This window comes from Periplaneta americana, chromosome 8 (genome assembly GCF_040183065.1).
Source record: "Periplaneta americana isolate PAMFEO1 chromosome 8, P.americana_PAMFEO1_priV1, whole genome shotgun sequence".
In the NCBI taxonomy this organism is placed as follows: domain Eukaryota; kingdom Metazoa; phylum Arthropoda; class Insecta; order Blattodea; family Blattidae; genus Periplaneta; species Periplaneta americana.
This window is the reverse complement of record NC_091124.1, coordinates 21,739,261-21,764,314: the sequence shown is the minus strand read 5'-3', so window position 1 is coordinate 21,764,314 and position 25,054 is coordinate 21,739,261. Positions and strand designations below refer to the sequence as shown.

The following is a 25,054-nucleotide window of genomic DNA, read 5'->3' as shown; positions in this document are numbered from 1 at the left end:
AAATGCACGTTAATATTAAATTGAACAGTGGTAGAAAAAAGTATTAGGAACTTCAAAACACTCAGGAAATAAGAGTTCATTAGTATAGAGAAATGAGTAAAAACAATATCATGTTTGTTTTAAAATTAAAATGTGTACTGAATTGAAAATGTAAATTAAATTTCGTGATGTAAAGTAAATTATTACAGGTACTTTGAAAATATACAATAAAGCAATGGAAAAGCAACTTCCCACCACCAGAATGAGAAAGAGAAAATATTAAAAATAATTATATTAAAGCGTGATAACAATATTTTTCCTTATTATTTTTTAAGTAAATATTGGGTATATCCGTAACTGCTAGAGATTTCACAATGTATTCTGAAAACAGCAGAATAGTTACTTCTGTAACCAATTTTAATTTCCTGGAGGTCTGTTGAATATGACTAGATTTAGGAGACTTCTTTTGTGGTTAAAATCTGTTTGGCAAGTTTTCTCAGAAGTTCGCAGATTTTAACATGAGAAATTGGTTGGTTACTGATACCTTCGATCTTCCTGGACTCTGCTAGTCTGGTAGAGTAGAATTTAATGTCTGATTCAATGTTAAGATTTTTGTGAACAAAACTACAAGTATTGCTGAATTTTTAAAAAATTTGAATTATGTCTTTTTTTGCGTTACATTATATGAATCTGCCCTATTTCGAGATTCAAAATTGTGTTTCTTTTTGGGGTTATGAGAAGAAGTATAAAAACGGTGCAAAAAACTGAAAAAATGCGAACCATTTACATTTTACGAATTTCAAATGGTCATCAAAAAAACAAAGAAAAACAAAAGTTCACTGAATTTGCTGGGACATTAGACAGTGTAAGTACTATGTTAAAAGGAAAATAGACTTCTTTGCTATCATACGAGCCAATCCCTTTTAATTTTTTTTTTTTTAATTCCTTGTTCATAGTGGTTTAATTGGGATTTTTTCCCCCTATTAATTCCGAATAATCGAGAATCAACTACATCTACTATAAAAGGAGACTCAAACCCAAATTAAATATATTTCTTTTGATGACACTGAACTACCAAAAAAACTTTCTTCTGCACATCTATGCGCAAGAAATACATTATTAATATTCTGACTGTGTTATATCATTATGTAATGGTTGCATAAAGATTCAAGTCATGATTTTAAGATATAGCATTTTCATGTCCTGCAATTTGAACCAAAGGACATCATATGATGGCAAGCTTGATAACAATCACCATCAGAGATGTAGCATAACTTGCACACTTTTGAAAAAGCACGATTAAAAGAATTATGAATTGATGGCTATGCTATGAACTTGGGCCCAAAGGCATGCAAATAACTATTACCAGTACATTACCAGGGATGATACAATTTGCAATGGAAAACTTTTCTTAAAAAGTTAAGTCCCCAAATAACTGAGGTACACATCAGAACAAGCTCGAGAACCAGATATAATTTTGGTTAGACTTTCAGTATACCATGAGCATCAACATTTCTATACAGAAATTTCTCTTCTATATTTTTGGTCGAACTGTACACAGAAAGAATATAAAACAGGCATCACGTTAAAGAAACATGATGACTATAGGTAAAAGTGAATAAAATAAACTAATTTTCTTATATGAAAATGGTTTCTTCAGCTGGCTACTCATAATTCCCACATTATACTTCTTTCTCACCATATTCTATGAAAAAATTATCTCACGCTAATAGTTGTTTGTTAAATACTTTTCAATAACTTTTCCAACTAGAAAACTATTTACACCAAGTAAACATATATTTTTAAACAACGAATATATTGTCACACACTAAAAACGAATTTAACGCTTTTTAATGACACTTCTAAATAAAACACTCGTAGTAGCTTAATGCTTATTTTAAAATAACGAATATATTAAACTACAACTTTCAACAATGGGAAGAAAAGCATGATATAAAAAACGTTTCAGTACACGCAATTCTTTTGCATGTTGTTCAGTATTTATAATGAAATATTACTTGCCTCATGTTCGTAATGTTATTTTAATAGTGTGTTTATCAAACCTAGTTTGTAAAAGTTCATAAATAACAGTTTTTAGAAAGTGTACTGTAATTACTACGCAAATAATAATTTATACTGCAGCCCTTGCCAAACAGACAGGAGGCAAATATAGTGATATGTCTTTATGAAATACGCTATCTTACGTGGTATTTTAAGTTATCATTTTCTCATAAAAATTCCAGTAAAAATGCGGTGGATATTCTAAAAAACACACGTCTTCTGCTTTTCCCAAGATATTACATTGTAAAACCCATCTCAAATCTCTCAAATTCACACATTCCATTTTCTTTCTATAAAGTCCTGACTAGAAAATTCAATATAACTCCTCAATATGACAATAATTTTAACACTTCCAGCTTAAAATTTAGTCCGTTTTACTCGATCACAACACAGGTGGTTGGATAGGAATGCCCAAACCATGAGTAGCACTTGAAATGCAATGAACCAAAGATTCTAGGTGAGCCTCAACTTGGGTTCGTACTAATGCACTCAATGGGGAGGCAGACAAGTCGTCCATCAAGTTCTGCAGGGTGGCAAACCCCACTGTGCTATTCACACTTATTGATTCGACAGGTGAAAACACTGCATGCCTGAAAGAGAAAGGAAAACATGTTATAACTTGCAGAATGGAGATATCACTGATCTTTCCCACTGAAGTTTGTGCTCTGAAACAAAAAGGTAGAAAGGGTTTGTAAGCAGATAAAATTATATTTATTCACTAGCCGTACCCGTGCGCTCCGCTGCACCCGTTAGAAATAAATATAAAGTAATTACATAATTAAAATAGGACATTTGATCCAGGGAACATTCGTGTTTGATAGAAGAATAAATCGTTTAGATGTTATTTAATTTAAATTGTATTTAAAAAAATTAAAATGCGATCATTTTGATCCAGAGACATAAACATTATTTTAGGAAATACAGGAAACGAATGCACAGAATAGCCTATCAAATTTTCTGCGCATAAGAAGCTATTTTAATCTCACCTGTCCTGGATTCACTCAGAAGTTACTGTAATAACATTATAGCATTATGTCCATCTAGAGCAATAGTGTCAGAGTTGTAAGCTCCGAAACCGGTTGTGGAGCTAGAGACGTCCAGTCGGAGCGTGAACTTGCTTATGTCTGTGGAAGCACCGGAGCACGCAACGAATAATAGTGTAGCGCTCCGCTCCGTTTAGGCTGTCTGACAACGCTGATCTAGAGAAACTACACTTTTATTTCATTACACCGCCTTAGATGGCGTTGTTATTGCAATTTTAAAACTCATTTATCTCATTAAATATCAGTCCTATCAAAATTTTTCAAAGAATAAAACTTATCGGAAATCATTGTTAAAGAAACTTTTGTTATGTAATATTTTTCATGAAAATTAATAATAAGGGAGATATTTCGATTTATTTAATTCGAGCCCCCTTATAACCCCCCTTTCAAATAAAATATTTTGAATGCCATATAGCCTAAATTCTAAGTTACGACGAACTTAATTTATATTCCAATTTTCATATAAATTGGTTCAGCCATTATCGCATGAAAAGGTAACAAACATCCAGACAGACAGACAGACAGACAGACATACAAACAAAAATGTCAAAAAAGCGATTTTCGGTTTCAGGGTGGTTAATTATATATATTAGGAGCAATTATTTTTGGAAAATCGAAAATTACCAGAAAAATTTCGGCTACAGATTTATTATTAGTATAGATTCATCCATAGCGTTCTGCCCAAGGGCAGGTCTTTCACTGCAAACCCAGCATTCTCCAGTTTTTCCTATTTCTGCCTTCCTCTTAGTCTCCTCTTATGATCCATATATCTTAATGTGGTCTATCATCTGATATATTCTTCTCCCGTTCACCATTCCTTCCAGTGCATCCTTCAGAAGCCAGTTTCTTCTCAATCAGTGACCCAGCCAATTCCTTTTCCTCTTTCTGATCAGTTTCAGCATCATTCTTTCTTCACCCACTCTTTCCAACACAGCTTCGTTACTTATTCTGTCTGTCCATTTCACATGTTCCATCCTTCTCCATATCCACATTTCAAATGCTTCTTTTCTTTTTCTTATTAGCATTACTGTAAAAAGCAAAAGGTTACAAGCTAATAAGAAAAAGAAAATTGTGAAAATAATTTATAAGGATGAAACAGGCCTACAGATGCATTAACCATAATTAAAAATAAAAATTGGGTCAGAAGTGGCTGTCTGTCTGAAATCCTCTTTATACAGAAATAAAGATATTTTGTATGTTGTAAATCTAAGGCAAGAATATACTAGCTTAATTTACCTTTCGAAGTAAGCCATGCTAAGGAATTTTATCACTCTTAAAAATCAATCATTTTCGGCTGGATTTTAATCTTTGAACCTCAGACTACGGGACCGCATTAGGAGCGACGACATAAGAAATCAGTGAGAAGTTGAGGAGATGACCACAGACGTCCAACATTATCAACGTAAATGGAGAAACCACCTTCTTAGGATGCCTGAACATCGTTTACCAAAGAGACTATTGTATTACCATCCACGAGGACGAAGAGATTTAGGCAGACCTCACCGACGTTGGATGGGCCAATTCCATTTGTAGTTCACAGACGGGAAACAACCCAAAACTGTGTACTGGCAGAAGAAGAAGAAGAAGAAGAAGAAGAAGAGGAAGAAGAAGAGGAGGAAGAAGAAGAAGAGGAAGAAGAAGAAGAGGAAGAAGAAGAAGAAGAGGAAGAAGAAGAAGCTCAGACTAAGTGACAAAGTATAGTAACCACTACATAACCGAAGTGATTTTCAGAATATTTTAACAACATTTCTTTTCTAGATGCAAAAATTCCGAGTGTGTAAAAAGTTACACCTGATTTTGAATGCAACCTCACTTTAGGACGGATGATTTTAAATAAATCTCTCTCCCCTTATTTATTTGTTTCAACACCATGGATACTATATTCTAGTCACACTCAACAACAGCTTCAGAAAATAACAACAATACAAATAATACTAATCCCTTTACACAGGATATGCTTGCATGAATAGAAATCGGGCACAACTTTGTACACACCCAGTATATAGCAAATCTTCTTCCAAAAAGAGTTAAATTTAGGGTATCTTGATTTTGCCAGATTACATGTGTAATGTAGTGAAAACAAGCTTTCGAACCCTAAAGATCTACATGCAAGCTTTACCTTGGAGGTGGAGACATGTGAGTGCCGTGGTGATGAAGGAAGGCTCTTTCAAGTCGCAGCTGTTGATCATTCATGATTCTCATTGCAAGAGGTCTTAAAACAAAATAAACAACAGGTTAAATCAATTACACTTCAGACTACTCATCATGTTGGATTACTTACGTGTGTGAACACTTTGGCAGTAAAATTTTATATTCAACACAAACAAGTTCTCTGAGTAATAATAATTCAGATTTATTTACTCACGTCTGTTCTAATAAACACTTAATGTAATTAATATAATATTTCGTTACATGACAACAGTTATTGACCTTTCACTGTAATATGTGCAGTAAATATACACCGAAAAAAAATCGACGGGCAAGTTCAAAAGGGAAACAACTCAAATTTTAAAAGTTTTCGAGAACAATCCAATTAATATAGTCTAATTTCAAACTTATAGTACATATAAAACATCACTAAAAGAATTTGGATTAATTTCAATGATTCTTGGATTTTTCACAGCAGCATGAAGTTTTAAAATGAAAGTTTCTAAAAACTTTAAATTTTGAGTTGTTTACCTTTTCAACTGGCCTGTCAAAATGTAGCAGTACTTTAAAAATTGTTACAAGTAATTTCAAAACACTGGCCAGACATATTACGACTGAAAACAGGATTATGATCAACATTCGTTTGTGTTACGTTTCATTACAGTGAAGTTCACTGAAGTTGAACAAATACAAGCACCGTGTACTTGATTACGGTTAACGTTAAAATGAATTAACGCAAGATGGCGCTCAATCGACATTGCCAAGGTCTAACTTCCACAAATGCAAAGAAACGTACGTTGAACTTCATCCAATCATGAATCAGAAGTGCAGCGACACACTTAATTTATTTTCATCTCTTCTTTCATTGTAGATGCGACTATATTGCTACTGAAATATAAAATAAAATAACAACAACAACAACAATAATAATAATAATGATAATAATAATAATAATCATTCAATTCAAACACTAGACCTAGTGGTCTGTTGCGGTCTCAACAGTCTCATACATAAAATAATATTAATTAAAAATTACATAATATGAGGAATGATCTTTGACTGAATATGTCAGGTCACATGAATATATTTCCTCTATTGGCATAAAACACATTTTTGTTCAAAATTAAACACAATAGGCAGCAAACATGAAAGCATTCATAACACCTAATTCAACAATTGGAGTACCTATACTTGTTTTTTTGAAAGATGGGACATGACAGTTAAGCGGCCGAACTTGGAACTACAGTGCTATGTTGCCAATATGGACTACCACGCTACCAGCTGATGGAAGGTATCAATTGACGTTAAGATGGCTAACGTTAAAACATTCATTGACAATTGACGCGAAGGTAAGAAAACAATACAAAAATCGACAGAGAATCAAAGACGAAACCAGTGGCAGCTTGCGGGTATTGAATTAAGGGGGGCTGCATATAAAAATAAACCAAGCAACTTACTTTATTTAAAGATTAGTTCCATGCGCCTTATCTTGTAAGTTGTGTTTAAATGAGACAGGCTTATGTTAGTAGATTTACTGGCATTTAAAAGAATCCTGCAGACAAAATTCTGGCACACCGGCGACGCTGATATAACCCCTGCAGTTGCGAGTGTCGTTAAATAAACCATAATTTAATTTTTTATATGCAGATTTGAACCTTAGAAATATCTAACTGGTGATGTTGTAGTTGGTTGTGTAATGTATATATACATGATACATCAATAAATGAAAAAAATAACTGAGCCAGTATTGAATTCAGGATATTCAAGAGTACGCACCGGGAAGCTTGCCTCATTTATTGCGATGTTAGGTGTTTCAGATTCCATTATGGTTTGAAGACATTCTAGCAATGGCTCAGTCTTCTCATGAACAACATTTACTGTTCTTATTTTAAATCCATCTTGTTGCCCCAGCTGATGGAATTTTCTTTGAAACACATTAATCTAATACAGACTGTGTGGACTGTGAGAGAAGAAAGCAGGGATACTGGATAAATTAGCAAAAAATAGTCGAGCCTTTGTATTATGTTTAGCGGCTCTTTCCATTAAGATATTCAACTGATGGGCACTTAATTTCACATTTCTCCTGAATTGTTAAGGTACTGAACTGAATAGACTGTAAATATTGCACAGAATTAAACAATGTTGCACTTGTTATACTCACAACATTAAAGAAAATGTATTTAAAACTGCGCGCTACTGACAAACTGCTGCAAATTTTGCAGCGCCTGGAAACTCTGGATTCACAGCAAGGGGCAGCAGGGAGGAGGGATAAAACTAACGTGCACAGCGTCCGAGACGAGACTGGCAGCTCCAGAGGAGGAAGTGGCTTCACCCTATAGTCCTTTTCTCTGGTTTCGCTCTGGCAGCACCAGGGGAGGAAGTGACTTCACTAACGATTGCGTGCATGTCATTGAAAGCGAAATTTTAAAAAAAATTCGAGCCGCTAAATAGAGACTGTATAATAAATGTTTTTCACAACATAAAACGAGACAAGAGCCACAAATGTCTGGGGGTGCTGCAGCTCCGCAGCCCCTCTTCGAAAGCCGCCCCTGGACGAAACGTACCAATGTTAACATTGTGTGCACAATAAATGTCGCCAAGAGAGCTACTAAACACTTGCCATGTGGGAACGGTAAGTTTGGCAACTCAACCGTTCTTACCGTAGCAACAGGCCTATCATGCTATGTGACATTCAGTTGTTTTTCCGATCGCAACGCTTCTGTCATGTCCCATCTTTCAAAAAAACAAGTATAGTCCAGCTATTTAGTAGTATATAGTTTTATTATTATTATTATTATTATTATTATTATTATTATTATTGCTTTATCATTATCGTCATTTTATATTATTCTGTTGTAACATATTTTTGTAATCCCGGTATTTCATTTATGTTGTTTCAAACAAAATTGCCATAAAATTCAATGTTTATCATAAACAGCTGACTGTCCGGTGTGTACATTTCAGTACTCAGTATTCATTGTCATGAATGTCGATCATAATACATAACCTCTGAACGTTCGATAGACGTTCAACATACGGACTAACGCAACATAACATAATGTAAACGAATGCTGATCGTAATCCCAGCCTAAGCAGCTTTCAATGATAGTGGTGGTATATCTTTGAAAAATATTGGAGTGCAAGAGGTCAAATGACTTTATTGTCAAATGCCTGGCATTAGAAAACAACAACATGATAGTGGTGGTGATTTTGAATATTGTGATGGTAGAGGAATGACAGCAGGAGAAGAAAGATGATAAGAAGAAAAAAAAGAAGAAGAGCGAGTCAAAAATGTTTATATTAAGGTGTATTTCACACTGTTAATATAAAATGGATTAAAAAGATTCAGTTCCCAAGTATAATTGAAAGCTCTCACAATAGAGGCCTGTTTGCATCTATGTATTTTACAGGAAATATAATCTAAATTTAACAGAAGAAATACTGAACTCAGAAGTAAACACTGAAATACTGAAACAATTGTCTTTAGAGACAATTAATATTAGGTACCCTCCACAAAACTGGCTTCATTTATACACCGACAGATCCTTGATCTCCAGAGAACAAGGTGCCGGTGCAGGTGTTACATGCTGTCTTTTCTCACTTTATAGATCTCTTGGATATGGAACAACAAGTTTTGATGGTGAAATCATTGCAATAAGTGAAAGTCTCAGGAATCTTCTATGCCACATCAATAAATTTAGGAATGCAGTTATATTATCAGACTCCAAAGCAGCTATTCTAACAATAGTCTCTAAACACACACCTTCATCTCAAACAGCAGAAATAACTAAAATGCTCTCTCAATTAATATCACTCAATAAAAGAATTGTATTCCAATGGATACCATCCCATTGTGGAATCCTGGGAAACGAGAATGCGGATGCTTTAGCAAAGAAGGGCAGCACTGCTACTTACAGACCTGTTACTAAATCTACGTATTACTCTGTGAAGAGATTTATTAAATCTACATACTTAGACTTCAACAAACAAAATTTGATAACTCAATCCCAAGGGAAAATATGGAACTCCCTGCATCAAAATCCACAGTTAATTCCCGATTTACCACGAAAATCGTCTGTAGCTGGATTTAGATTGGCAACAGGCCATGATTGTTTGGCATAGAATTGGAATATATCAGTCCCCTAACTGCCCATTGTGCAACTCAAACCAAGAAATGGATTCGGAACACCTCAAAATCTGTGCTTCAGTGGTTGGCCATGATAATATATTTGAAAAATATTGGAGTGCAAGAGGTCAAATGACTTTATTGTCAAACGCCTGGCATTAGAAAACAACAACAACATTTTACAGGAAATTTTCTCCTATACATACTTTGATTTATCCACAAGCAGCGTCTTTTTTTGGAATGCTTCTGCTGCAATTGTGAAGTTGTGTATAGCATCCTCTAGCTGCAGCAGTGGAAGAGCATTACTCTTTATTTCTTTTTCATACTGCAGTGACACTGAGTTCACAGACTGACTTAGGAATGTGGCATACTGTTTTATATCGAAAGGCACCATAAGACTGTCAGCCAGCAACCACGTCAGCATTGCCCACACTTGAGCTATAGCTCTGTGATACCTGAAGTCGTCATCTACAAATCCACCGTCGTCATTCTGAAATAGTCAAAAAACGCATTTGCTACGAGAAGCAAAAAACTGACAGTACTCAATGTGAAATAACATACGAGGCACATCCAGAAAGTAAGTTTCCCGATTTTTTCCCCTTGAAAGTAAACGTAATTAGCCGTGTCAATTGCACATGCGTAACAGATCTATGACGTATCAATCATATGCCAGCCGGACAGGTCCCGCCTGGTGCCAGTAGCGTGGCAGCAGTGGTCCGAAATGGAAGCTCTTATTCCTTCTCCCGCCGCCTGCGAGGTTCGGTCGGTGATAAAGTTCTTTAATGCACAAAGCATTGCGCCAATTGAAATTCATCAGCAGCTCTGTCAGGTCTATGGGCCGAACATCATGAGTAAGCAGATGGTGCGTCGCTGGTGTAGGCAGTTTTCCGAAGGTCGTCAAAGTGTCCATGATGAAGAGCGCAGTGGGCGAATGTCCCTCATCAATGATGATCGTGTTGAGTTGGTGCGGCAGTGCATCATGGAGAACCGTCGCTTCACGATTACGGAGCTGAGCAGCCATTTTCCGCAGATATCGCGATCCTTGTTGCATGAAATTGTCACTAAGCACCTGCTGTTCAAAAAAGCGTGTGCCAGGTGGGTGCCGAAAAACCTGACACCTGAACACAAAATGCAACGTTTAGGAGCAGCACTGACATTTCTGCTATAGTATCATGATGACGAGGACGAGTTCCTCGACAGGATCGTCACGGGCGATGAGACTTGGATTTCGCACTTCACCCCGGAATCCAAGCAGCACTCAATGCATTGGCAGGATAGTGGATCTCCGGTCAGGACGAAATTCAAACAGATGCTGTCGGTACGGAAAGTGATGTGCACGGTGTTCTGGGACAGGAAGGGCATTCTGCTCATTTACTTCCTTCCAAGAGGTGAAACAGTGAACGCTGACCGTTACTGTGAAACACTGCGAAAATGACGACGTGCCATTCAAAACAAGAGGCGTGGAATGCTTACTGCAGGTGTTGTGCTCCTCCATGACAATGCTCGTCCACATACGGCTCGGCGCACAGCAGCTGTTTTGACGGAATTTGCCTGGGAGTTGTTTCATCATCCACCCCACAGTCCTGATCTTGCTCCCAGCGATTTTCACGTTTTCTTGCACCTCAAGAAATTCCTGTCCTCCGGTGAGCATTTTGGCAACGACGAAGAGCTGAAGACGTATGTCACACGCTGGTTCCATTCACAGGCGGCAGAGTTCTATGACAGAGGGATACAAAAGTTGATCCCATGATACGACAAGTGTCTCAATTCTGATGGTGGCTATATTGAAAAATAGCTGAAACATTGCTGTACCTGTTGCCAATAAATGTTTTCCTGAAAGTGTGTGTTCTTTTTTTTTTTTAAATAGGGAAACTTACTTTCTGGATGCGCCTCGTATTTGCATGTGGAAGGGTGGCAATCGCCAACCTAAAAGATCAGGTGCCACAATTCAACTTGAGATGGATATACTGTATATGTATGTGTCGCAAGAGGGAACAGTTCAAGAATCACTGCTCTACAGACATCACTAAGCACATATTGTAGCATGAAAAGAAACATTGTTTTTTAACATTTTGATTTTTCATAACTATACTCCTCCATGATTACTTCCTCAAATTATTAATGAATAGCAGAATATCGATAAAATTGTGTTGTATTTCTTTAGGAATAGTTTTATTTGTAATCCACGTCACATACCTTTGTACTAGCATAATGAAGATCTATGCTTGGTATGCCAAGATCATATAAAAAGGTCTGGAAATTTCCTTCTCCTTTCACATTGTTAATTCTGAAAGAAAAAGAAGCATTATATTTTGACTACATAATTACAAAGTGTTCATCTAGACTCCCAGCCAGGAACACGAGCATAAGACATACTTGCATAACCAGCATAGACTGCATCATTATCATGTAATCTTCCGCGCATTATTATTCACATAACTTTAGTTAATAATAGCATGCTCACTTACAAATGGCCTTTAGAGAACCTGGAGGTTCATTGCCGCCCTCACATAAGCCCGCCATTGGTCCCTATCCTAAGCAAAATTAATCCAGTCCCTACCATCATATCTCACCTCCCTCAAATCTATTTTAATATTATCCTCCCAACTACGTCTCGGCCTCCCCAAAGGTCTTTTTCCATCAGGCCTTCCAATTAACACCCTATATTGCATTTCTGGATTCGCCCATACATGCTACATGCCCTGCCCATCTCAAACTTCTGGATTTAATGTTCCTAATTATGTTGGGTGAAGAATACAAAGAGAGCAGTTCTGTATTGTGAACTTTTTCCATTGTCCTGTAACTTCATCCCTCTTAGCCCCAAATATTTTCCTAAGAACCTTATTCTCGAACACCCTTAACCTCTGTTCATCTCTCAAAGTGAGAGTCCAAGTTTCACAACAATACAGAACAACCGGTAATGTAACTGTTTAATAAATTCTAACTTTCAACTTTTTTGAGAGCAGAATGGATGACAAAAGCTTCTCAACTTAATAATAACAGAAATTTCTCATATTTATTCTGCATTTGATTTTTTCCCCGACTGTCATTTATATTTGTTACTCCAGCTAGTTATCCCTGAGCTATGGTGGTGGTCTCTACTTTTAGATTTTACGTAACAGATATGAATACTTACCTAACTGAAGACTTGCTTCAGACATTAAAATTTCTGTTACAAAAATGGTAATTCGACATTGAATAATTTAAACAAAATAAATATTCATTCCCCTTGAAATTCCCATTAAAATCAATGTTAAAAATTCACATTTTATTCGAACTTAAGAAGTTTACAATTGTATAATTCGAAGTCAGGAATTCATTGATTTCGACGAAAATAGAGTTCAATCTGGAATCCAAGAGGAAGTCTGAAAGCATTTCGAGCTAGCCTCAAATTCCAACAATTCAAATTCTATTCTTAAACTTCATGATGAATGGGCAAAAAGTGTAACAGAAAAAGGCCGTTGCTACTGTTAACAGATGTTGTCATTGTCCAGTGATTGACTACAGATAAGAGCAATACTATTGTTTACAGCTATATGTCCCTCTCTTCCTTACCCACAAGTCAATAACTTAGAAGAGAACAAGTTTGTGGAAATCTTCATTGTGCATGTAAATTATCATCTGCACTGCTATAATTGTATAAATTTAAAGTTTACATGAATTACTCCTAGACTAGTTTAGAAGAGTCAATGCCTACTTTGTCACATGTGCAATACCGGAAAATCAAATAGCAGGCTAGTAAGTGTAAAAAAATCGAACCTAGGTCTCACATTAAACTTACTGTGGGATTTTGGTATTAAATAGTGAAGGTGAAGTTTTGATCCAAGTGTCATACACGGTGACCAAGCCTTCTTTGGGTGACCTGGTAGCAGGATTTGGCACAAGGGAACTGGCATCAAAAACTGCCTTTGACAGAAGAGGCGTGGCTGCAACACTTAAAGTCCTGTTCCCTGTGAAATGATAAATTTACAACCATGAAACAATGACTTAAAATTAAGCCCGAAAGCAACAAGTCTGTCAAACTTTTAATACTATGGATGAATTTATGGGTGAAAATTGAACTTCTGAACTTTTCATTTTCATTATAAAAGTAATCAATCTGTTGAGCGACATATGTAAGAATGTGGTTATGTACTGTAACATATGTGGCTGCAAAAGGGTATCTGTCGGATACAGGGGGGAGAACCATTAATCCTTCCCATTGAAGGCTTTAAGGAACCAACCTGGACAAATACCCAATGTCCCATCCCTACCTTCCCGTGGTGCAGCTGTCAGTAAGCGTAATTTTACAAGCTGAACTAAAGGGAGGGGCTACTCACCAATTAGCACTGGTCAGCTTGATGAGTTAATGACTGAATTTGGTATAATTTTCCTCTATTCAATACCTAATTCCCTCTTGACCCTCTCCTATCCAGTCCTCTGACTGAACTCTTACTTTCTTCGATCCCGATGGCATTAGAGCATTTGAGGCCTAGGGGTTCATTTCACTTTCCTTCCTCCTCTTTCTACTTTTCTGTTCCTAATGCTGACCTGCTATGGCACTAAAATCGTCCTCCAGTGGCTTAAGGAGGGAAAGCTGGTGATCAACAAGATCTCCCAGCTAGGTCCAATGGACCCGTCGACCAACAGCAGGTGTGGTCCTCCAGACATTCTGGGGGTTGTGTGTGAATGAAGTAGCCACCAAAACGTTAAAATATGGTGTTCACTTAAATCGGCTACAACTTGCCATTTTGTGTGAAATGGATTCGGAACACCTCAAAATCTGTGCTTCAGTGGCTGACCATGATAATATCTTTGAAAAATATTGGAGTACAAGAGGTCAAATGACTTTATTGTCAAACGCCTGGCATTAGAAAACAACAACTGTAACATATGTAGATAGGAATCCAACTAACAATGTAAGAAACAATTATTGTTTCGGAATGCGCAAATGAGAAAATATGTATCATCTTGATGACAATGTTTACTTCATTTCTAGAGCTGATTTGAGAATTTTTTTATTTTTCCTGCTTTTTGGAAAGTTTAAATCACTGTGATTTGCATCAGTAATATTAAAAGTTTCAATTTCAATTTTCCTCTCACTGTATAATTTTTAATTTCATTTTTTCTTGACAATTCTCCTATTGGTTTAAAAAACTCATTTCGATTGCTTTCATCTTATTTGTTGTTAACAATCATAATTGAAAATATGACTAATTTAAATTAATGCATAACTTCTAATTTATTTTGATATTATATTTGATGTGTTTATAATAAATTTCATAATATGTGGACTTAATAATCTGCAGTGAAATTTAAGTGCTTCTTTGACTAACTAAATAAATTTCACGGTGTCCCCTCACCTCTAACAGCAACATCTACACCTAGGTACGCAACAGCCTTCTCTCTCATGATGTAGCCCCAGTCTTCACTGAGGGGGACAGAGCTTGCACTTCCCTGCATGAAGTTGAAGCCCCAGCTGCAGAATACAATCGATCGACGAGGTCTCCATCCTGCAACCACACAATACCAAATCAAGAGTTCCCAATGGAATTAACTGTTTGGCTAGCATCATTGCATTAATTGAAGCGTCGGCTGGAACAACGTTGTAAGTTACAAAATTTTCATTCGGCATGTTTCCATGTAATAATGTTGTACGTCATGTTACCTTGGTATACTCCTTGGCTTGCAACTGTCCATCAATGCATTACGTGAAATTTGTCCACTCAAAAGTTTGCTACCCTATAAGAACAACGTTGTACGTGTACACATTTTTGCAGCTCCTGTAAATTTTACCAAATGTAACTTATAACGTTGTTCCAGCCGACGCTTCAATTATATCATAATTTTCATAATCATTATCCCTTAATAGAGTGAGAGATTGGCTTTCCCAGCAGGAACAACTATTCCACATCCATTACATAATAAAAACTTCATATAATATGACCAGCTATACAAAATGAACATAGGAAAGGTTAAATTATTATTATTATTATTATTATTATTATTATTATTATTATTATTATTATTATTAATATTATCAGTGCTTTTTTTTTCTGGAAAAAAGTTTACCGGAACTCTATCACTTGATCACATTATACAACAAAAACGTAGGTTTAAAAATATTAGACCTACATACCTTATATTACAATAAGTTCCAAATGGAGCTCATCGATTTTAAACATAATGGAAATTTTGCGATTTCGAGCTATATCTTCAAGGATCAATATGGAAGATGACAGCACTAGATTGCATGAGTTACTTTTGCACCAACGATTATCATGAGAAAATGTAAACTTTTGGACTCGGCAGTGGCGGCAATTTTAATTTTCAATTTTGCTTATAAAATATTATATCTCGTTGGAATTTGAAATGGCAAAAAATTTACCGGAACGTGTTCCGGGCCGTTCCGGCTGAAAAAAAGCGCTGATTATTACAATTATTAAAGGAGCAAATCTGCAAGCAGGAAGGTCATGGGTTGGATTCCCAATGGGGTTATGGATTTTCTCCAGTGATCTAATCTCTCTGATCGCATTATGGCCCTGGAATTCACCAGGCTTATCTCTATCAGGTCAATTTCCTCAGGGGTAGAAGTGGCAGACATATAGGACTTAAATCTCTACTGCCATCAATGCCAATTGTCTGTACAGGTGTGAGCTTAACCTCTTGCCACCCTCTAGGCCGATTTGGTCTGTGGTGGGGTTGAATTTATCGTTTATTATTTTTTAACACAACTGAAAGAGCAAAATTTCGTTTTTGCGCATGCATTAAGTCACCCTCTTAACCCTGGCTGTTGCTACCTTGGAAGCCTTTATGAGGATGACTCTTCTTTTACATTATTATTATCATTATTATTATTATTATTATTATTATTAGCTCACTCTCGTGATTTTACACGAACTTTAGTAGACAAATTTGAAGTTCAGTAAATCAGTAAGCTCTATTTTCTGTGCGCTTGCCTACTATGACCCAAATTTGTTTTGCATGTATTCAACCACAGACCTTTCTACATTATTATTATTATTATTATTATTATTATTATTATTATTATTATTATTAAATGTGTCGTTACTTAAGTCCAGACATTTAAGAGCCTCGTGAAGTGTGTCTGGAATTGTACCAGTTGCTCATATTACTACTGGCAAGATTTGCATCTGTTATCTTCCAAACTTAAGCAAGTTCAATTATAAAACAAGTATATTTTCATGTTTTGTTTGTATATATAGACTATAATTGTATTTGTAAATTTAATATTAATTGTAATTATACTTGTAATTATATTCTTAACATTGTAGTTATAATCCCCTGGTAGAGAGGAAGAGAAGGCCTGATGGACTATCTCTACCAGGTTAAATAAATAAATAAATAGATGAGTAAATGAGTGAGTGGGTGGGTGGATGAGTGAGTGAGTAAATAATTTGGTATGTTAGGATTGTTACATGTATCAGAAATATTCCTTTGTTAATTACTGTTCCATCTGTCAATATACTTCTATCCCAGTACACCTTTTGAATAATTTTGTAGTACCTTCTAATGGATCATATTGATAAGTTATTATTATTATTGTTGTTATTTTAGTAACCCAATTTCCACGAGTTTGCAGTAACTGGGACATTAATGGACCAGCCACTACATCACATTTTCTCCATACTCAGAAATTTCTAAACTACACGTGTTTGGAACCACTTTTAATAATAACCCACTGATCAATCGAATGGTAAAGAATGGCAAAGTGTTACCCTGATTTGCGTTCAGCACATTAAAGGCTCGTGCCATCTCCATCATGGACGCTGCAGCACCAACAGTGTCGTCCCCAGAAACAGAGCCGTGACTGCTGCCCAGCAACACATAGCGATCTAAACAACACAGAATAAGGGAATGGTTATGTTTGTGATGATGATTATGATGGTAAGTGACAAGGAGTAGGATGTTGATGATGATAAAGGAGAATTATGATAACAAGGAAGGGTGTTTTTCTCTTTGTGGCCTGACTCCAAGTTCGACATGTATGGTGACTATATTAAATCAACTGCCATTGTACAAGGAGTGCACTCAATTGAGTGACTTGGTGGCCGAGATTCCACAGTAATATGCACTGTTGAGTGAAGAATCTACGTAAATATTAATTTTTTGGTCCTACAGAATATATCTGTTATGGTAACAATGGTTATTGAACTTCTGTGGATTGAACTTCGGCGTAGTTCAGTGGTTAGTGCGCTTGGTACGTAGAACCAAGGACCCGGGTTCGATCCCTGGTGCCAGAGCGAATTTTTCTGCTCTAATAACCATTGTTACCATAACAGATATATTCTGCAGGACCAAAAAAATTAATATTTACGTAGATTCTTCGCCCAATAGTGCATATTACTGTGGAATCCCGGCCACCAAGTCACTCAATTGAGTGCACTCCTTGTATAATGGCAGTTGATATGTCGAACTTAGAGTCAGGCCACAAAGGGAAAAACACTAGAGGAGAGAGATTCGATCCGGTGCTGTGGATTGAACTTCGGCGTAGCTCAGTGGTTAGAGCACTTGGTATGTAGAACCAAGGACCCGAGTTCGATCCCTGACGCCAGAGCGAATTTTTCTCCTCTAATAACCATTGTTATGACATTTTATTTTCAATATAAGGAAGGTTAGCTGTACACATACAGAAATAAAATTTGGAGCTCCCTTATTATATAAGTTTCGCTTACAACACATTGCACATGTGCAGTAAAGTGAACAAGAGTCCCTGTATATATGCTACATGTGGAGAGTCGTATGAAATTGTTGCCTACATATTATAGGTAGACTTCCATCAAGACTTGCTCCAAATTTTAATTCTGTATCTGTATATCCTTAAAAATCCGATATAGGCTTTCCTCCTGATGTGGGTTAATCCGAAAGTAATTTTAACCAAATAATAATAATAATAATAATAATAATAATAATAATAATAATAATAATAATAATAATAATAATGGTTTATTTTAACTAGCAGAGTTAAGGCCATTCGGCCATCTCTTCCACTCAACCAGTATGATAGAAAATTACTACAATGCTATGAATATAACATAATTAACACAATACAATTCAAAGCAATACAATACTACAATACAAGACAATATAATACATAATTAATATAATACAATGACAATTCTTTTCATCTTCACAACACCAATAAAATAATTATATAATAATAATAATAATAATAATAATAATAATAATAATAATAATAATAATAATAATAACAACAGTAATAGTAATTATAGTCATACCTAAATTAAATTATTAAACTCGATCACAATTATAACTTCAATTTGACTGCGCCAGTAAGAAATCGTTTAGACTTTTCTTGAAAGTGGTTATTGTCTGGCAGCCCCTAATCTTCTGAGGTAGAGAATTCCACTCAAGGGGAACTGAGACAGTAAAAGAGGATGAATAGTGGGATGTTCTGTGGGCAGGAATTGCTAGGATTTGGCTCTCCTGTGACCTGGTGTTTAGATTGTGATTGGAGGATAAGTAGTTAAACCGGGAACGAAGATAATTTGGAGTAGAAGTGTGGAGAACTCGAAACAGAAGATACAGCGAATGAAGTGTTCTACGGTTACTAAGTTGCAGCCAGGATAAAGATTTGAACGAGGGTGTAATGTGGTCAACAAACAAAACTAATTGAATACACAGAAACAAAGTTTATTTGTAATATTTTTATTTCATGTGAAACTGTGAAATTATAGTGAATGGTTAAGCTAGATATATATTCTACACATCAAACCTGCTCTTACCTGGTTCGTGACTTCCCCTGATGGCACCCACGACACTGTAATAAGTCTTTCTTACATTAATCATGTTGACTTGAATTCTTAATTCCCAGCCGGTTGTAGAAAATCCTGGGCCAATCTGATAATTAACTTTCAGATTTCCTCTCCAACTATCTGGAGATGGGTCATTTGCTGACATTTCACTAAAACAGAAGCAGAAACACTCTGTTTGACCTCCACACTCCACTTTTCAGCACTGGCGTATTACAGTATGAAAACAGTTGTCCTTATTTTAAATAAAACACAATTTAATAAATTTTTCTGTAATAAAATTTGCTCATGACAGAACAAAAAGCTAAAAAACTTAAATTTCTTATACTACTGGACTTCGGTGCAGAAACGAATGTGAGTGGCACACTTTTGGCACACTTCACAAATGCAAAATAACCACAACTATTGAACTATAGCAAAGTAACTCAGAATATAATACGGGGTTATTCATAAGTTCGGGAAACATTTTAAAATTTAATAACAAATAAAGTACGCAACATATTGTGGCACCCGTCTGGAACATTCTAGTCGTGTCTGGTCGTCTCGGGAGTGTACGCGAGCGTCCAGTGGAAAGGAAGGCGCGGGAAGGCGAGGCTCGAGCTTCAGTGGGCGCTGGGACGCTGTGCGGGGCAAGGAGAAGGAAAACTACGAGATGCTAGTCGCAGTCGCTTTTCTTCCCTCTCATTCCGCACCGCGGCTAGCATCTCGTAGCCTTCTTTCCCCTCACCCCATACCGCGTTTCAGCGCCTGCCAAAGCTCGAGTCTCGTCTCCCCGCACACCATTCAACGACACGGCCAGAATATTCCGCCCTGCCGGTAACTGTCATTCTGATAGAGAGAGAAATCTCCAAGTTTTTTTAATAAGAAAAGTCTGCTCTTAAGGTACGGTCACACATCGCTACTTTTGCAGCGCAACTTTTGTACTGCAGCTGCAAAAGTTGCGTGTTGTGTTCACACGTAAGCCAAAAGTAGCACGCTGCACGCTACTTTTTGTGCTGCGCAACCCGAGTGCTGAAAAAGTTGCAACTGGAGGTTGCGAATCTGTTCACACACAAGGCGCTACTTTTGCAGCCACAGTCATGCTGCAGGTTTCCATCTCCATGTTGACTTCTCAATATACATTTTGTGGTTATGTTCGCATTATTAAGAAACTCATGCGAAAGCTTCCTTATCTATTATTTGCTTTTCTGTCGAATCTAGTATTCAGAAATTGACATTATTTTTACTATAAAGCTTTTAAAAACGCCTATATACTTAAATGATAACCAACAATATATTCACGTAATCAATGTTGGCAACCTCCTGTTTGGAACTACACTACGGAAAATTTAAAAAATAAATTATATCGTCAGCAATTATGCTCAGACTGTGTTGTGTATTTAATAACTGTTACAAATAATTTATTTTCATTACATTTAACATTAAAATATATCCAAACAATAAAAGTATCATTGGCACATTTGGGTGGTAACACTGGTTGCAACCGCAGCAAAAGTTTCAACGAAACTGATATCAAAAATGCTGCGGCTGCAACCCTGAGAACCCTGTTCACACGTCGCTACTTTTAAGCTGCGCGCAGCTTGGAAAAGTAGCGGGCAGCAGGTTCGGCAGCCGCTACTTTTTGGGTTGCACCGTTGTTCACACGTCGCAGTACAAGAGTTGCGCAGTTTTTTGTACTGCAGCATTGCAAAAGTAGTGACATGTGACCGTACCTTTAGTTTTTAAACACATTTTCTAGTACTATATCACATTTCCCCATAAAAGATTTCACTTTTGTTATAAATTAAAATTAAAACAATCTCCTTGTTGGTGAAATTAACTAATTTTCTTATTGATAATTTAATACTTCTCTGGTATCATAGCTCTTAGTGATTTTATTCAAATAAGAAGGACACCATTATTTCACTTACTTCAGTATGAATTCTGCATCCTCAGCACTGAGAGTCTGAACTGGTACACAACTAGTATTGTCTGTAGAGGAGATAAAAATGCATTATTTATTTGTGCGAACAGTCTGTACTCCAAAAGTCCAGTGCAACTTATACAGGATGAACCATAAAGAACGTCATTAATTTCAGGGCATAAAATTACATAGACAAAATAAAATTATGAATATTCAGACATTAGGTATCAGAATTAAAACTAAATCAGAAGCAGAAATACTCCATAAATACAATCAGGAATCACAAGGGAAAAAATGGGCAGAAATAAATAAACTTTGGAAGACATATACCGTCGCGCGGGGTGACTTTGTGCCATGAGGGTGACTTTGTGCCATTCGCGAAAAACGTATGGAAGTATTCTTTAAGACCGTGACAAGGTTTTAAAGTCTACTTCCTTACGTTTAGTAGTCTTTAAAACCATGTGACAGTTTCAAAGACTACTTCCTTACGTTTTTTTATGAAATGTGCGAATGGCACAAAGTCACCCTCATGGCACAAAGTCACCCCGCGCGACGGTAGTCTAAAACCTGGAAAGGAAGTCGTAGCTATTTTCAGGTTGAATACAGGACATGGCTGCCTTGCATCACATCTTTGCAAGATTGGAATTTACAACACAGAAGAATGTCCACTGTGCAAGATAACAGGAACATCAATGAACAAAGAACATCTGCTTCAGCGCACTAAACTGAAGAAAGAAGTGCAGCAGTGCAGAAATCTTAGTGCTATTTACTGGGAGGCAAGAAGCAAAATGGGTTAAATGATCCCAGAAGCAGCCATTGTGAAACAACAACAACAGCAGCAACAGCAACAGCAACAACAACAACATGGCAAAAGAACTCATACGTCGTGAAATGCTTAAAACATAGACGGGGAAAGTATTTAGTATTTTCATCATATTGATTTCTTTCCTTTTCCTTGATTTTTTTTTTTTTTTTGCTGTATATGTTTATAGAATAAGTGAACACTTTAAAATAATTTACTGAACTCTAATAGCATTTATAAGCATTATTAGATTACAACGTTTAATAAAGACTCACTCGATCCTTCTGTGGCTGCATTTCCATGCATGACTTGTAGCAAGCCAAGTTGTGAAGGTGATAAGAAAGGTTTATTCCTTTTCTTGATATCAGGATATTGTTGAGGATCAGCAAACAAGATAACTCCTGCAGCTCCTTTATGCAAACACCTCTGAACCTGGTGGGTCAAATTTAAGTTTAACTATTTTTAAATCATTTGGCAACTATACACATATTTTTTTTTACCTTCCCTTGTACATTTATTTCGTTTTCTTCCCCCGCATTTATTCCAATGCACTTTTTCTCTCAGTTATTTATTTCTCCATACCGACAAAGATACAGGAAAGAACATGCTGCCGAAGATACAAGAAAGAACATAATCTGAATTCTTATAATATCGAAATATGATGAAGTGGGACCATAATGCACTGAGGATGAGGTCAGTGACTATAAATTTGAAGTAATATCTACCAATGAAAAGTCTGACTGTGATGGAAAGCCTACAATGAATACAATTAACTTCATGAACACAAAATATAAGTAAGTTTGGTTCGAATTCATGAGGGGAAGAGGATGGAATTATCCCTCTCATGAAAATGTTTTCACTTGCCTTCCAGAGTATTAATTTTCCTCTCCTGTGGATAAGATTTCCTTCCCATTCTACTACGTTCAGCAGAGAGCAATTTTCATTATTACATAAATTATTTCTTTATATTCGATCATAATTATACATTTAAGTTGTATTTAATATATTGGTACCTGTCAAAGTCCACCATGACTTATAATAGGATTGAAGACAATAAATATAAAAATACCTCAACACATAAATTGAATAATGACAATTGAATAATTACTAATTTTCTCCAAAATCATAGGTGAATTAGATTATGACACCGACTTTTTTAACATGTAAAATGATCTGGCATCTTCTTTATATATTTGTCTAATTTTTTTTCTTACCTTTTCCCTGTCTAAAAGCTTAATTCGAACCTTGTAAACAAGTATGTATGCACTGATTTAATTAAATATTGTGCAAAGCCCAATTACAATGTTTAAGACTAACAAACTAATTTATAAAACATAAACAAGGAAAAGGAAACATACATTTATTAAAAACTGAAACAAAATAGAAATAAGAGAAAGAAAAAAAAAAAAAAGAGAAATTGAAATAAGATGTGAAAGTAGCTTCAAATTAACTAACAACAATATTCTGTAAGAACTGGGGAATTTTTGTGGGATTCAGTATTTGCCCTTGGTATGTAAAATAAATTTCGAAATTTTGTATTAAGCTTAGGTGCATATAATGTTATATAATAAAATAAACCAACACAGTCCAACTTATTGTTAATAATTTTATAAAGAAAGTTTAAAGATTGACAGTCATATAAGATCAATGCAATGTACTATATAATTCAGCCAAGTGCAGATCAATATTGCAACTTACCAATTCTACTGGTGACACCTTTCCTAATCTGGCCAATATAATTGCCTTCTTGACAACAACATTACTCTTCTCCAGAAATTTGAAATCACTTTCTCGACCAAAATTAACATATACAACTGTGCCCTGAAAAGAGTAATAATTTTATATCTTGATTACACAACTTTTAACACTATATCACTTCGGAATATAAAGTATATTGCATTGTTTGCATTGCATATTCCGAAGTAATAATTTATTAGTACATATGCACAATTTAAACAACTCACAATACAAAAGACCTAACAGAAAGTTCACGGTGCTGTACTTGTACAAGAGCACGGCTGTTCATCTACCAAATCATTCACATAATAGGAATGGTAAGCACAATAAGCCTCAGGCTGCAGTGTAAGCCTTCAGGTCTCTCCTTCATACAAGGAAAAAAAATATACGAAGAATTTTTTTGTGTGGCAATAACTCAAGGGCATTGGCTGTTGTTGGTACACCTTATATATTCGTTTGGCATTTTATAAGATTTGTCTGTAATTGATCGTTGGTTTAAACGTCATAATGTGGATGAAGATGAATTCAAAGAATATTTTCCCTTTATCAGTATGGAGACTGAAAATCTCACCGAAGAGGTGGAAGATCTGCTTATTGAGTTTCTGTGTGACACTGCTTGGAAAAACTGCTAAGGAATGACAGCTTTCTGATTTTTGGTTGAAAGTTCATGCAAAACATAAAGCACTCTCAGAACGAGCCTTAAAACATTTAATGACGTTTCCCACAACTTGTGTGAGCAGACGTTTTATACTCTATCGTGTATCAAAAGTGCTAAAAGAAAGAGTAAATTCGGTGACAGACTTGAGGTTAAAGATAACTAACACATCGTAAATATGTTGTTTCCTAATGCCAGGCGTTTGACAATAAAGTCATTTGACCTCTTGTACTCCAATATTTTTCAAAGATATTATCATGACTAGCCACTGAAGCACAGATTTTGAGGTGTTCCGAATCCATTTCTTGGTTTGAGTTGCACAATGGGCAGTTAGGGGACTGATATATTCCAATTCTATGTAGGTGTTTGGCCAAACAGTCATGGTCTGTTGCCAATCTAAATGCAGCTACAGACAATTTGCATGGTAAATCAGGAATTAATATGATGCAGAGAGTTCCACTTTTTCCTTTGAGATTGTGTTATCAAATTTTGTTTGTTAAAGTCTGAGTATGTAGATTTAATAAATCTTTTCATAGAATAATACGTAGGTTTAGTAACAGGTCTGTAAGTAGCAGTGCTGCCCTTCTTTGCTAAAGCATCCGCATTCTAAAATATATAAAGATATTTTAAGCATAAGAAAACAGTTCCATCATCACTGAAGTACTGAAACTTCTAAAAATATACTTTATTTCTTTCCAGTACAAGAATATTATACAAAGAAAGTACTGAAAGTAGAGTACTGTTTTGCTTCACTATTTTTAATATCAACTCTGCTGTAAAATATCAATGAAGGCCTATTTTTTTTTACAGAACAATATTATATTATT

General features: G+C 35.8%; 1 protein-coding gene across 1 annotated transcript in view; it reads right to left on the bottom strand.

The window, feature by feature from the left end:
- Positions 1 to 531: 531 nt before the first annotated feature.
- Positions 532 to 25,054, bottom strand: part of LOC138704563 (N-acetylated-alpha-linked acidic dipeptidase 2-like) — a 42,777-nt gene continuing 18,254 nt past the window's right edge. The window contains exons 5-15 of the mRNA XM_069832597.1: positions 23,534 to 23,656; positions 22,111 to 22,267; positions 21,041 to 21,101; positions 19,104 to 19,282; positions 17,076 to 17,192; positions 14,700 to 14,849; positions 13,139 to 13,307; positions 11,554 to 11,644; positions 9,564 to 9,847; positions 5,203 to 5,295; positions 532 to 2,630 (exon numbers count right to left, since the gene is read on the bottom strand). Coding sequence (XP_069688698.1) covers positions 2,423 to 2,630; positions 5,203 to 5,295; positions 9,564 to 9,847; positions 11,554 to 11,644; positions 13,139 to 13,307; positions 14,700 to 14,849; positions 17,076 to 17,192; positions 19,104 to 19,282; positions 21,041 to 21,101; positions 22,111 to 22,267; positions 23,534 to 23,656 — 1,632 coding nt within the window. The 3' untranslated portion in view covers positions 532 to 2,422. The remainder of the gene's footprint in view (positions 2,631 to 5,202; positions 5,296 to 9,563; positions 9,848 to 11,553; positions 11,645 to 13,138; positions 13,308 to 14,699; positions 14,850 to 17,075; positions 17,193 to 19,103; positions 19,283 to 21,040; positions 21,102 to 22,110; positions 22,268 to 23,533; positions 23,657 to 25,054) is intronic.